The 14,734-nt window shown below is 38.7% G+C and overlaps 2 protein-coding genes across 2 annotated transcripts; both read right to left on the bottom strand.

The window, feature by feature from the left end:
* Nucleotides 1–5,357: 5,357 nt before the first annotated feature.
* On the bottom strand, nucleotides 5,358–7,535 carry LOC133025840 (receptor-transporting protein 3-like). The gene is made up of 3 exons (XM_061092609.1): nucleotides 7,406–7,535; nucleotides 6,561–6,732; nucleotides 5,358–6,251 (listed from the first exon to the last, which is right to left on the bottom strand). The coding sequence occupies exons 1-3, from the start codon at nucleotides 7,419–7,421 to the stop codon at nucleotides 5,885–5,887; spliced, it is 555 nt and encodes a 184-aa protein (XP_060948592.1). The 5' UTR covers nucleotides 7,422–7,535; the 3' UTR covers nucleotides 5,358–5,884.
* A 2,368-nt stretch (nucleotides 7,536–9,903) lies between these two features.
* Nucleotides 9,904–12,081, bottom strand: LOC133025839 (receptor-transporting protein 3-like). Its single transcript, XM_061092607.1, has 3 exons — nucleotides 11,955–12,081; nucleotides 11,109–11,280; nucleotides 9,904–10,798 (listed from the first exon to the last, which is right to left on the bottom strand). Exons 1-3 carry the CDS (start codon nucleotides 11,968–11,970, stop codon nucleotides 10,432–10,434), a joined length of 555 nt encoding a protein of 184 aa, XP_060948590.1. The 5' UTR covers nucleotides 11,971–12,081; the 3' UTR covers nucleotides 9,904–10,431.
* Nucleotides 12,082–14,734: the final 2,653 nt, after the last annotated feature.

Genomic DNA, 14,734 nt, shown 5'->3' with positions numbered 1-14,734 from the left:
TTTTGTATAATCTTACTCATGTAAAAAAACAACCAACAGACAAACAAACAAACGAAAAGGGGTGAAAAACATAACCTCCTCGGTTGAGGTAATAACAAATGCGTCACTAAGGTGAAAACAGTGCAGTCGAGAGAAACAGGTGTTAAACAAACAAACTCGCACTCTCTCCTGTCGTGTATTGTCCATAATCATGTTCTGCTTCATTTCCTTCCCTTTCTACCTCTCTGTCTTTCCTTCTCTCTCACTAGCACAAACATACATGCACATATGTCCCGTCTCTAAACACACACACACCATTACACCCTGTAATGAGTTGAGTCAGTGGATGTGCCTGCGTGTGTGTGTGTGTGTGTGTATTGGGCCGTTGAGAGTATCATTACAGTCTTCATTCTATGGCCATCTGTCTGGGCCTCACAAAGAGCCTCTCTTAGCCCCGGCTACAGTTGGCCACTGGCTGCCCGGGCTGGAGAACATTTGAATAACGCGGCTGGCTGCCTTCCCCTCGTCTGCCTCCCGTTTCTGTGCGGTGACAGACAGAGAAAACACACCCTGACAGAGGAAGACATACGGGGTCGCACAGTAGCTGCCACCGCCGACAAATAACAGCCAATATTTTGTGAGTTGTGCTCCTGTGATGGACGCAGTGGACTGGATCTTGTGTGTGCGCGTGTGTTTGTGTATATCTGGAGGGGGGGTGGTGCTGCTGACGGGAGTTCACTATAGTTAATAGGTCAGTCTGTGTGCTTGTTTCTCTGTTTTGGTCACACCGGTTTACTTCCAGTTCACTTCAGTCCTCTGCGCATCTCTGCCTCTCTTTCTGTCTCTCATACTGAATAAGGACAGGAAGTCTGGACTGGTGTTGTGCCAGTGTAAAAATGGCCATACCGGTTTGGTTTCAAGCCAAACACCAGACTGAACCAGACGTTTTACCACAAGGCATCGCACTTGATTCCCCCCCCCCCGTATGGAACACGAGTCCACGAATAGGGTGTGGCAACTCCAGTCCACTAGGTTGCAGTAATGCTACTCAAACCCCCATATAAACATTAATGAAGATGAAGCAGAGAATGAAGCACGACCACGATCAGCAGGACAATTTAGTGTCGTGTTGGCTAACGACAAAAATTATTTTGCGCTTAGTAAAAGAGCGTTGCTACTTCCTGAATTATTTCCATTAGCATCAAATCCATTACTATTGTAATGAGTAATGTTGAAAAAGCAAGCGTGTTGAATTTCTTGTTCACAGTATTATCACCTTATTAATTAAAACGAAACATCAACGCTTCACTAACCCATGTGAACAAAAAAATTATATATTTAACAAATTTATATGAAAAGTCATGAGTGCCATATACTCACATTACTCTGGCCTCCAGCACAATTCCTTGATTAATTAAATTATTATTTTAATGACTCGAGTTTTATGTTCTTTATTAATGTAACATCATTCCAATGTTTAAATCATGTTTGTTTTAATTTTCGAGATCTTTTTTCTTTTTGCTTCCTTTAAGCAAATGATAATTCAATGTATAAGGTTTAAAAAGTCCAGCATCCTATAAATGAATCCTGAACTGTTATTCTACAGTATTAAGTTTGTCACTGTACTTATCTTACATGTATAATAAATAAAGTTGTTTTTAACAGAGGCCTGGTGTGAGATCAGTCTGAGTTTCTCAGCATCGCAGCTGTCGAGTCTAAGTCCTCATAAAGTCTCCTTCACTTTCATGACATTTTCCAACGAGCTTGTGGAAAAGTCCCAACAAGGGGACATTCTTTTCAACAACCACTCAACTCTTGGCACCGAACACTTAAATCCTGTCTTGAAATCTGCATAAAAAGTCAAAGTCAAGGCACCTATTTCTAATGCAGACAGCAATATGCGTTATGATGACAAGATCACACAACACATTCTTTTACAAAACATACGGATATTTATGGTGAAATTTAAGTGTGACTAGGATTCAACCAAAAGATTAATAACAACTTGTCAGGAAAACAACCTGTTTTCCGATCAAAAATAATTGGCCATTACAACTTCTTAAAGCAGAAGAGAATATCCTGTTCTGCTTGGGAAGAACTCTAAAACACAACTATTTCCTGTTTGCTGTGATAGAAGAACAAAGAAACACAGCAAATCCACACTTGTCAAGATTGATCTTTGGAGTGTCTGGCAGTTTTTCATCAATGACCAAAATCACTGAAAGTTTACATTTTAAACAATTAAAATATTGTGAAAAAAACAGTCATCGGTTGCAGTCCTGCAATGAGAAAAGCCTGTCACACTGAGATAATAATACTATTGTACTGATAAGCATCTCAGCTCTGAGATACAGCAATGATTGATGGCAGATTTTACTGAAAGAATTCCAAACAAGAACAAAGCATTTCAGCTCCAAAGCCTCAAGAGTCAAATCAACACTCACTACTCCGGTGATATCAGCACGTTGGTCTGTTCTGGAAAAGCACATTTCAGTTATTTGGATACGATGTGTGCCCGGTCATAACCTGAGCCAAGATGCCACATACCATTCCACCGTCCCGTTTGAGGACCAAAGGTGACACCGCCCTTTCTGTCCGGGAACCTGCTGTCTGAAACAATCTCCCTGAGGAGATCTGTCAATCAAACGCCACTCCATCCTTTAAACAACTCTGAAAAACACGTTTCTTAGGGTGTGCTTTCTCAGGTTTTTATCTAGTTTCGATATAAGTAGGTAATGATTAAATGATTTCACCCATGTCTGTTAGTTTGTAAGCAACGACTAGACGGATAACTATACAGATCCAAATACAAATCTGGATCTATTGAATTTAAATGTGTTTCACAAGGGGACTGTTGGGCCTTGGTGGATGAATGCACTCACACTGACTGTTTGTTTAGATTTTTAATACTTTTTTATTCCATTTGGTTTTGACAGTAACACATTTCGTGTCTGTGCTCTCAAGCTGTGTGATCTTCAGATTGCCTTCCAGTTGTCTTCACTCTTACCTTGTAAAGCAGCATGTAAACTGTGTTGTTTTAAAGGAGCCATATAAGTCCAGTGTATTACTGTGAGTGCAGCATGTCTCCGAGACAAAAGCCAGCCACTGTGCTGTCATTGTTCACATCACAACTTGCGGTCAGCTGATACACATTAACAGCTTAACCAGCAGAATGGGTGGATCGTGCTGCTGCTGCTGCTGCTGCTGCTGCTGCAGGGACAGAGTCAGGTTGTCAGAAGAGACATGAAACTTCTGTGGGAGAGTCCCAGTCCGGCGAGAGGCACATTAATGAACCACAGAGCAACTTACCCCGGCATTTAATTAGCTGGGTCACCGTGTGTGGGCTCAGCATCCAGGTCACACCTCGTGTGGTTCCCCCCGTAGAATTGTGTCAGCGTGAAATGGATCACACAAAACAAACAGCAGCAGACTTCTCTCTGTGTGTGTGTGTGTGTTTGTGTCCATGCGGCCCCTCGGGTTAAAGCTCCTTTGTTCAACACACACTGTCAGCGCCAGTGAACGAGCAAAGCAGCTGGACAGCCACCGCTGGGCGAAGCGCTGCCCACAGGAAAACCCGCTTCACCTCGGGTGGTGCCGCCGCTTCCCACCCCGGGAGAAGCCCTCCTTCCTGCGGGGAGTCGAAGCTAGCAGCTCCGCCCGGGTCAGGTTAGCGCGTTAGCCTCGACTACCTCCGGCGGGGACAACACCGAAAATCACCGTTTTACTCACACGGGGGTTTCACTCGGTCACTGGTCGTACACTCGGGAACCAGCGAACGTCGAGGGCCATCGTCCTGGTCGCTGTCACTCGCAGCCTCGGGGGCTTCCCCGCTGGACCATCCTCTCTGCCACCGCCGGAGCCGGCGAGGACGACGGTGATGCTGCCGCTGGGAGCGAAGAGGAGCCGTCGATCCGCGCCGACTGTTGTTGTTGCTGCCAGAAAGGAAGGAGCCCTGCGCATGCGCAGACGCCAACTGTCACAACCGAGGGTCCTCACCTGATTGGCTCCTGGTTTTGGTAACACGGAAATTATTTGGTAAAAAAATAATAATTAATCCAAATAGCAGATAACAATGATTAATTCATTGTAATTTTTTGTACTTGAATTTATGTTGTAATCATATTTTAGCAATTTCTGTGACTTTTGTATTATTTATTCCCATTTATGCTGCCATATGTTCAGGTTGGGGAAGGTTCTTCTATGTATGTAAATCGATGTAAATGTATAAAACTATATATAACCAATAAATATATGTTTAAAAAAAAAGAAAAATTGCAGATTAACAAAATACAAACCACTCTTCACAGTTTGTTCAAATCTGAATTAAACAGCTTTGAAGTGTGTCAACACAAAAAACAGTACTGGTCCAGAGAAGTAAATCTACCTTACTCCATGAGTAGACCTGGTTTATTGCAATGTCTTTATCTGCTCATTTGCTTTTATTTATGTATGAGTAATTTCATTTTCTATTTTTAATAATTTTGTTATGACGCTGAATCGCACTTTTGTCTACTTATTCGTTCAATTTGTATTTGGGCAGGTTTTGATTTGAAATAATGTAGTGTTAAACTGAAACCCAAACTTTTGATATTAAACATATTAAATACATTTTAAAACAATAATGATTCCAGTGGACACAACCACATTTCAAATGAACTAACTATGACACGATAACAAATTATTATCGGATTATATATCACTATAATATATAGTGATATATATATATATCACTATATATATATATATCACTATTTATATATATATATATCACAGTTTTATAGTGATATATTAATTAGATTAGTTTTATTTCATGTCACTTGTCAATGTTAGTTTTACTTTCATGTCACTGATCTAGCTAGTGAGCCAGCTATGTAAGCGTCTTGTGCAACCTTGTTAGGATAAATTACAATTTTGTGTATTTTGTGTATTAACAGCAGGAAGATAGATGCTTGAGATTAAAGATTTTTTTGATTTGGCTTTAATCACATAACTGTACAATATCATCCCATACAGTTTGAATGGTTAACCAAGCAGAAGAGTAAGAAAATAGGCTGTTTATAACTTCACATAACTCGACACCCTTTATATCCTTGATAAATACAAATCAAGTAATACAATTCTTAGACTACATCATTATTTCAATATGGTCAGCCAAAGTGAAGAGCATTTAATTTATGTTGATTATTCTTTAACTTTTTAATGACCCTATCCTTTGAAAGGGAAACCTTTGACTGTTCAACTGGAAACTTACATTAACACTTATAAAGAAATAATAACTAACATAACTTAATTCAAAGAACCGTTAAGTTATGAGCAAATGTGTGGTAAAGTAAAAGTAATTTTTACCACTTACGCATACACAAAACTACAAAAATATATATAACCAAATAACAAAACACTTTATTTACAACTTTTTAACTGCCACTTACAATATGTATGTGGCTACAAAAAATAACTTCCATTGCTTATCTGATAAAGAGCATGTGTACCTGCACAAAACTGTCACTGTCAGTCTCTGCACCTGTCATACTAAGACTAAGCCACTCTCTCTCTCTACATTACATTGCAATATATTTAGCTGACGCTTTTATCCAAAGCGACTTACAATAAGTGCATTCAACCATGAGGGTACAAACCCAGAACAACAAGAATAAAGAAAGTACAATTTTCTTCGAGAAAGCCAAACCACAAAGTGCTATAAGTAAGTGCCACTTAAGTGCTACTAAATTTATAGCGTAAACTATCACTTTTTTATTTTATTTTTTGTTCAAGGTATAGTCAGAAGAGATGTGGTTTAAGTTTGCGGCGGAAGATATTTAGACTTTCTGCTGTCCTGAAGTCATCGAGGAGCTCGTTCAACCATTCAGGAGCCAGGACAGCAAACAGTCGTGATTTTGTTGAGTGTTTAGTTCGCACACCCAGAAACCGCCTTTTTGTTCTTATTCTGAGAGCAAATGCCCGCCATGCAGGCCTCACACAGGGAGCTCTCATGGGGTTTGGTCAGCTTTTCTTGTCTCGGTGAGTCATCATCCTCATTGTCCGACTCTTCTCCGTAGCAATTCTTCCGGATTTTGGAAAACAGCTTCTCAAAAGCCATTTCCACTTCATCCTCGGGAAAACCAGGTCGCTGAAACTGGTCGTTACTGCAGCTGCGACAGGTCTGACCGAAGGGTCGCATGATCACTGTACCCCGACCATTCTGCAGCCGGTAACGAAACAACACCACTATCCTAGCCGAGAACCAGGTCTTGGAGCAGGATGCACACTCGAAACTGAGGGACATAAGAAGACAGGCAAACGTCAGTCTCAGCTGTTAATCATGACCTCTCACCCCATTTTAATCAAATCAGATATTGAAAACAAACTTGCTGGGAAAAGTATAACTTGAACATACAACAGTGTGATAGGAATAACCTGACAGAAACCATGTTTGAGAAAATGTGTAGTCCATGCCCTATCAACTATGCTGCAGTCGGCCACCAGGGGGCATCAAGACAATTAGGGGAGCTGTCATGTTGTCCATCTTTGGTATATGATATACTGTAAAGTTATTTATCTTGAGAATATAGCTGTATACATACTTTCCATGGGCATTGTGGCAGTAGACCTTCCAGCCTCTCTTCTTCTCCTCTTTGGTGACTGAGTCGGCTTGACTGTAGTTAAAGTTGAGAGTCCACTGGTCTCCATAGTCCAGCTCATTGTCATCATTCAGCATCTCGTCAAAAGTGTCCCGCCATAAGGCTGGAGCCCATTCTGCAGGGATGTGAAAAAAGAAACAGGTTAAAGTACAAGTCAAGGTGGTAGTTATAGACTGTTTATAAAAATCAACGGCAAGGCAGCTCCCCAAAAGTGAAGCAAAAGCGTCTCGTTTGCCATCTGGTGGCTGACTACAGTATTACGTTATTGGATGGGACATGGACAAAATATGGAATTGTTTCTAGCATTTCAGGTAGTTCTTAAAACACTGATATTGGCACAAGTGCTCATTTTAATGTAAGTTTGGATTTAATTAGTTATTTGATGCTATAGTAATGTGGTGACATTTCCTGATTGATTGCTCAGACTGTGTTGCAATTGGCTAAACGCATGTATGGATGGGTAGAGGGAGGAAGTGATAACATGTTTATTTTCATTCTGTGGTGGTAGCTCAATAATCATAAAAAATATGTGTCTCTGTGCTACTGGAAAAATTTACAAACTGTATGAAAATGAAGCTTCAAATATTTCCGACAATTCTGCATATAAAAAAAATATATCTAACACCCTTCAATCTTTTTAATCAAAAATGAACTAGATCTAAAATATAAGAAACTTTGTAAACTACAAACACTGGAGACGTCGCAGCGTTGGCACCAGAACGACCATAACAGGTTGAACCAAACTTAGAAGAATATTAACAAACTATGCATAAAGTATTCAGTCTTACCTGTTGATACCGGCATGGTTCTTCGAAGATGGGATATCTGAAGAGTTTCTGGTCTCGGGATTCAAAGCTGAGGCAAAGGGACGCTTTAACTTCTGCATGAGTGTCTGTAATGTCCTCTGCACGCAGCCTCTATTTATTGTGTCTCATCAGCTGCTACTCAGGAAAACGAAACTTACCATCAGAGTTTCGTTTTCCCTTCCCCAACGGTGACTCATTGATGCCACGTGATGTTATGATATAATTTAATTTGTGCATTCAGACACAAACCTTTAGCAAAAAGCGAAAAAAGTGAGCACACAGTTTTACTTTGTGTTATTATTGTATGTGATTAAAGTTAGTGTCCTGTTGTTATTGATCATATTCTGGTATTTTATGTATTTTCTCTTTATTTGATCATTTATTTATTTTTGGTTGTTTTTATGTTATACTGTTATATGTTTACTGAAATTTTAAACATAATTTCTGTCTGTCCTAATAACTGATAACGTTTGGCTGCAGGGATTTTGTAAACGAGTATTGTTTCAAACACCTTAAATGACAAAAGTTAATATGATTAAAAAGCCTGCAAAGTAACTCATCACAAGCCCATTTACATTGTTTTAGCTGTTGTGTTTTTATATTCATATTTTCCCCAGACATAAAAAACTATTTCCCTTTTTAATATTTTCGCCCAGCAACTTATCTAATTTTCTTCACCTAAGTTTTTTCCTCATACTCGTGTCAAAATGTTACCTTGCAGCACATATAAAAAAATTCAGTTCTGTTTTGGTTTCATTTACAGAAACTGCAGTAATCTTTTGAAATGTGATGCAAGAACTCATTCCACACAATCCAGTTCAGTTCACTAGGGAGCAGTATGACACAGCTGCTGGTTTTCACACAGACCAAACGCAAAGGGGAACACAATAGCAGAGCGGTTGAACACAGGGCTGGAATACTCTGGTGCACAGGGGAAGCATTTATTTTGGGAATGTTCTAAGGTTTCCATTAAAAGTTATTAAAAGTTACTAGAGTGACTCAGTCCCCTTACGAAACCACATTTAGATCTGCTGGACCAGATGAACAACTTTGTCCTGCCAGAGGGAAACTATGAAAAATATTTACAGTGATAATAGTGTCATAAGACAGCGGTGGTTACCCAGCTGATAAGAAAGAGAACAAATCATAAATAAAGATAGGCGTCTTGTAGCCACCATATTTAAGTTCAGTAGGCTTTTCACAGTAAACTAAATCTACCGGCTTACACCGATTTTAATGGCAGGTTAAACTAATTTTCCTGAACTAATCTTTCAACACTGTGCTGTGGTTGCATACAACACCTGCCCCCAATAGGCTTGGTTTTTACTGCCTTGTTAACCTGCTTTGTTTGGTTACTGATATCCATCAGCGCCCTGCTGCATGTTTATACCACTTGAAGTATTTCAACACAAAAACCAGTACTGGTCCAGAGAAGTAAATCTACCTTACTCCATGAGTAGACTTGGTTTATTGTAATGTTTTTATCTGCTCATTTGCTTTTATTTATGCATGAGTAATTTAATTTTCTATTTTTAATAATTTTGTTTATGTCGCTGAATCGTACTTTTGTCTACTTATTCGTTAAATTTTCAATTTGTATTTGGCCAGTTTTGGATTTGAAATAATGTTGCGTTAAACGGAAACCCAAAGTTTTGATATTAAACATATTAAATACATTTTAAAACAATAATGATGTCAGTGGACACAACCACATTTCAAATTAACTAACTATGACACGATAACAAATTATTATTTATTAACAATTAAATATTTGAAATTGTAGTGTTTCTAATGTTAAATTTGATGATATAGTAAGTTAGTTCTTCATTGGTTATCTTTAAGGGTAGTTCATGTCATGAGTCTAACAAGTTAGTTTTATAGTGATATATTTTTTATTTTAATTAGATTTGTTTTATTTCATGTCACTTGTCAATGTTAGTTTTACTTTCATGTCACTGATCTAGCTAGTGAGCCAGCTATGTAAGCGTCTTGTGCAACCTTGTTAGGATAAATTACAATTTTGTGTATTTTGTGTATTAACAGCAGGAAGATAGATGCTTGAGATTAAAGATTTTTTTGATTTGGCTTTAATTACATAACTGTACAATATCATCCCATACAGTTTGAATGGTTAACCAAGCAGAAGAGTAAGAAAATAGGCTGTTTATAACTTCACATAACTAGACACCCTTTATATCCTTGATAAATACAAATCAAGTAACACAATTCTTAGACTAAATCATTATTTCAATATGGTCAGCCAAAGTGAAGAGCATTTAATTTATGTTGATTATTCTTTAACTTTTGAATGACCATATCCTTTGAACGGGAAATATTTGACTGTACAACTGGAATCTAACATTATCACGTATAAAGAAATAATAGAACTTAATTAATATAACTGTTAAGATATGAGCAAATGTGTTATAAAGTAAAAGTAATTTTTACCACTTACGCATACACAAAACTACAAAAATATATATAACCAAATAACAAAACACTTTATTTACAACTTTTTAACTGCCACTTACAATATGTATGTGGCTACAAAAAATAACTTCCATTGCTTATCTGATAAAGAGCATGTGTACCTGCACAAAACTGTCACTGTCAGTCTCTGCACCTGTCATACTAAGACTAAGCCATTCTCTCTCTCTACATTACATTGCAATATATTGAGCTGACGCTTTTATCCAAAGCGACTTACAATAAGTGCATTCAACCATGAGGGTACAAACCCAGAACAACAAGAATAAAGAAAGTACAATTTTCTTCAACATAGCCAAACCACAAAGTGCTATAAGTAAGTCCCATTTAAGTGCTACTAAATTTATAGCATAAACTATAGTTTTTTTAATTTAATTTTTTGTTCAAGGTATAGTCGGAAGAGATGTGGTTTTAGTTTGCAGCGGAGGATGTATAGACTTTCTGCTGTCCTGAAGTCATCAGGGAGCTCGTTCAACCATTCAGGAGCCAGGACAGCAAACAGTCGTGATTTTGTTGAGTGTTTAGTTCGCACACCTCGAAACTGCCTTCTTGTTCTTATTCTGAGAGCAAATGCCCGCCATGCAGGCTTCACACAGGGAGCTCTCATGGGGTTTGGTCAGCTTTTCTTCTCTCGGTTCATCATCATCATCATTATCCGACTCTTCTCCGTAGCAATTCTTCCGGATTTTGGAAAACAGCCTATCAAAAGCCATTTCCACTTTATCCTGGGGAAAACCAGGTCGCTGAAACTGATCGTTACTGCAGCTGCGACAGGTCTGACCGAAGGGTCGCATGATCACTATCCCTCGACCATTCTGTAGCCGGTAACGAAACAACACCACTATCCTAGCCGAGAACCAGGTCTTGGAGCAGGATGCACACTCGAAACTGAGGGACATAAGAAGACAGGCAAACGTCAGTCTCAGCTGTTAATCATGACCTCTCACCCCATTTTAATCAAATCAGATATTGAAAACAAACTTGCTGGGAAAAGTATCACTTGTACATACAACAGTGTGATAGGAATAACCTGACAGAAACCATGTTTGAGAAAAATGTGTAGTCCATGCCCTATCAACTATGCTGCAGTCGGCCACCAGGGGGCATCAAGACAATTAGGGGAGCTGTCATGTTGTCCATCTTTGGTATATGATATACTGTAAAGTTATTTATCTTGAGAATATAGCTGTATACATACTTTCCATGGGCATTGTGGCAGTAGACCTTCCAGCCTCTCTTCTTCTCCTCTTTGGTGACTGTGTCGGCCTGACTGTAGTTAAAGTTGAGAGTCCACTGGTCTCCATAGTCCAGCTCATTGTCATCATTCAGCATCTCGTCAAAAGTGTCCCGCCATAAGGCTGGAGCCCATTCTGCAGGGATGTGAAAAAAGAAACAGGTTAAAGTACAAGTCAAGGTGGTAGTTAATAGACTGTTTCTAAAAATGGACGGCAAGGCAGCTCCCCACAAGTGAAGCAAAAGCGTCTCGTTTGCCATCTGGTGGCTGACTACAGTATTACGTTATTGGATGGGACATGGACGAAATATGGAATGGTTTCTAGCATTTCAGGTAGTTCTTAAAACACCGATATTGGCAAAAGTGCTCATTTTAATGTAAGTTTGGATTTAGTTATTTGATGCTATAGTAATGTGGTGAAATTTCCTGATTGATTGCTCAGACTGTGTTGCAATTGGTTAAACGCATGTATGGATGGGTAGAGGGAGGAAGTGATAACATGTTTATTTTCAGTCTATGGTTGTAGCTCAATAATCATAAAAAATATGTATCTCTGTGCAACTGGAAAAATTAACAAACTGTACGAAAATGAAGCTCCAAATAATTCTGACAATTCAGCATTTAAAAAAAATATTTAACACCCTTCTTCCATATTTTTTAATCATAAATGAACTAGATCTAAAATATAAGAAACGCTGTAAACTACAAACACTGGAGACGTCGCAGCGATGGCACCAAAACGAAAACAGGTTGCACCAAACTAAGAAGAATACAAACAAAGTTTACTATGCAAAAAGTATTCAGTCTTACCTGTTGATACCGGCATGGTTCCTCGACGATGGGATTTCTGAAGAGTTTCTGGTCTCGGAGATTCAAAGCTGAGGCAAAGGGACGCTTTAACTTCTGCAGGAGTGTCTGTAATGTCCTCTGCGCGCAGCCTCTATTTATTGTGTCTCATCAGCTGCTACTCAGGAAAACGAAACTTACCATCAGAGTTTCGTTTTCCCTTCCCCAATGGTGACTCATTGATGCCACGTGATGTTATGATATAATTTAATTTGTGCATTCAGACACTAACCTTTAGCAAAAAGCAAAACAAGTGAGCACACTGTTTTACTTTGTGTTATTATTGTATGTGATTAAAGTTAGTGTCCTGTTGTTATTGATCATATTCTGGTATTTTATGTATTTATTCTTTATTTGATCATTTATTTATTTTTGTTTGTTTTTATGTTATACTGTTATATGTTTAATGACATTTTAAACATAATTTCTGTCTTTACTAATAACTAATAACGTTTGGTTGCAGGGATTTTGTAAAGCAGGTATTGTATCAAACACCTTAAATGACAAAAGTTAATATCATTAAAAAGCCTGCCAAGTAACTCATCTCAAGCCCATTTACATTGTTTCAGCTGTTGTGTTTTCATATTCATATTTTCCCCAGACATAAAAAAACATTTTCATATTTCATATTTTTGCCCAGGAACTTATCTAAGTTTCTTCTTATCGAGTTTTTTCCTCATACTCGTGTCAAATTGTGTCCTTGCAGCACATAAAAAAAATTCAGTTCTGTTTTGGTTTCATTTACAGAAACTGCAGTAATCTTTCGAAATATGATGCAAGAACTCATTGCACACAATCCAGTTCAGTTCACTAGGGAGCAGTATGACACAGCTGCTGGTTTTCACACAGACCAAACGCAAAGGGGAACATAATAGCAGAGCTGCTGAACACAGGGCTGGAATACTCTGGTGCACAGGGGAAGCATTTATTTTTGGAATCTTCTAAGGTTTCCATTAAAAGTTATTAAAAGTTACTAGAGTGACTCAGTTGCCTTACGAAACCACATATAGATCTGCTGGACCAGATTAACAACTTTGTCCTGCCAGAGGGAAACTATGAAAAATATTTACAGTGATAATAGTGTCATAAGACAGCAGTGGTTACCCAGCTGATAAGAAAGATAATAAATAATAAATAAAGATAGGCGTCTTGTATCCACCATTTTTGAGTTCAGTACGCTTTTCACAGTAAACTAAATCTACCGGCCTACACCAATTTAAATAGCAGGTTAAACTAATTTTCCTGAACTAATCCTTCAACACTGTGCTGTGGTTGCATACAACACCTGCCCCAAATAGGCTTGGTTTTTACTGCCTTGTTAACCTGCTTTGTTTGGTTACTGATATCAATCAGCGCCCTGCTTCATGTTTATGCCACTATCAGTCCCGTCCGCCTCTCTCATCTACAGCCTGCATTTCACTTTCAAGGAAAAATAAATAGCAAGAGTCGATGCTGCAAACACTGATCTTTGTCACATCTCCACTTTGAATGTTTCTGGTGTGCTGCTGTCTGCTATTTTTGAACCTCTAAAGTGCTTTTCACACCTTAACCTGAGAAGCATGCGTGATTTCAACATCAAGCACATTATCAACGCTTGAACTTCCTGTAAGAGGCAGGAGTGCTCGCTGTGGTGCTCCTGCGCAGCCGATCCCGCTGAAAGAAAGTCCAAAGGTAAAGACCAAGCCTTCACAAGGACCTTTGTGGGTGTGTCACATTCTGTAATATACAATGGAGGATTTCCTGTGAAGATATTTTAAAAACGGAAAGTCTTGTTTAAGTCTGTGGATATGTTCATGTGCTCTTGGATGATTTACGATTCAAAGCTTTTGTTATTATTAATTAGAGTTGGTCACACTAGAAACAACGGCTCATGCCAGAGTCGAGCTGGTTTGATAGATAGAATCCTTGTTTGTGCATCCTGTCTGTAAAGTTATGCATAGTGTTTTCTAAATAATCATTACTGTCATTTCATGAGATGTAATTATAGATGGAAAATGACAACACCTGACGCAGGTATGCAGTGACGCTGCAAATGAAAAAACTCACTCACTGTGGGGACTTTCCTTCTATAGCTGGAACTGTTCATAGTTCATAGTGATGCTCCACCCAATAAAAATACGACTGCGAGTAATGCATGTCGGAGTCTCCTAGTAAACACACACACGCAGCATGCACACCTTAAAAAAAACTAAAGTACAAACAAAAATATACACACAACATGCTTACACATATACACATACAAATACACATACACACACATATACATACACAAACACAAACACAAACACAAACACATACACATACACATACACATACACATACACATACACATACACATACACATACACATACACTTACTCACACACCCACACATATACATACACACACCTAAAAATTAACTAACTATATCTAACTATATTGATTCACTCATTAAGGATCACATTTTGTGGGTCTCAGTCACTGGACCCGACGCAGACTGGAGAAACATATCGTGAAATGACATGTCATTATATGGTGGGTGGTAATGAGGGTGTAGTGTCTCATTAACATGTGACTGTGTGCACACACACTCAACTCAAAAACAGTGTAACTCTTACATATAGCCACTGTAGAGTGTCAAACTGGCCATTCTTGTGCACCTCTCCTCCAGGCAGGTTGGTGCAAAGATGACCTCAGAGCCCCAGGCTCCAGAGAGTCACCTTATACTCTGGTGTGACATTACAGCGTGAGAAAAGCATGCTGGG

The sequence above is a fragment of the Limanda limanda genome, chromosome 19 (assembly GCF_963576545.1).
Source record: "Limanda limanda chromosome 19, fLimLim1.1, whole genome shotgun sequence".
Taxonomy (NCBI): domain Eukaryota; kingdom Metazoa; phylum Chordata; class Actinopteri; order Pleuronectiformes; family Pleuronectidae; genus Limanda; species Limanda limanda.
Note: the sequence above shows the minus strand (reverse complement) of the source record. Positions and strands in the feature narration are given on the sequence as shown.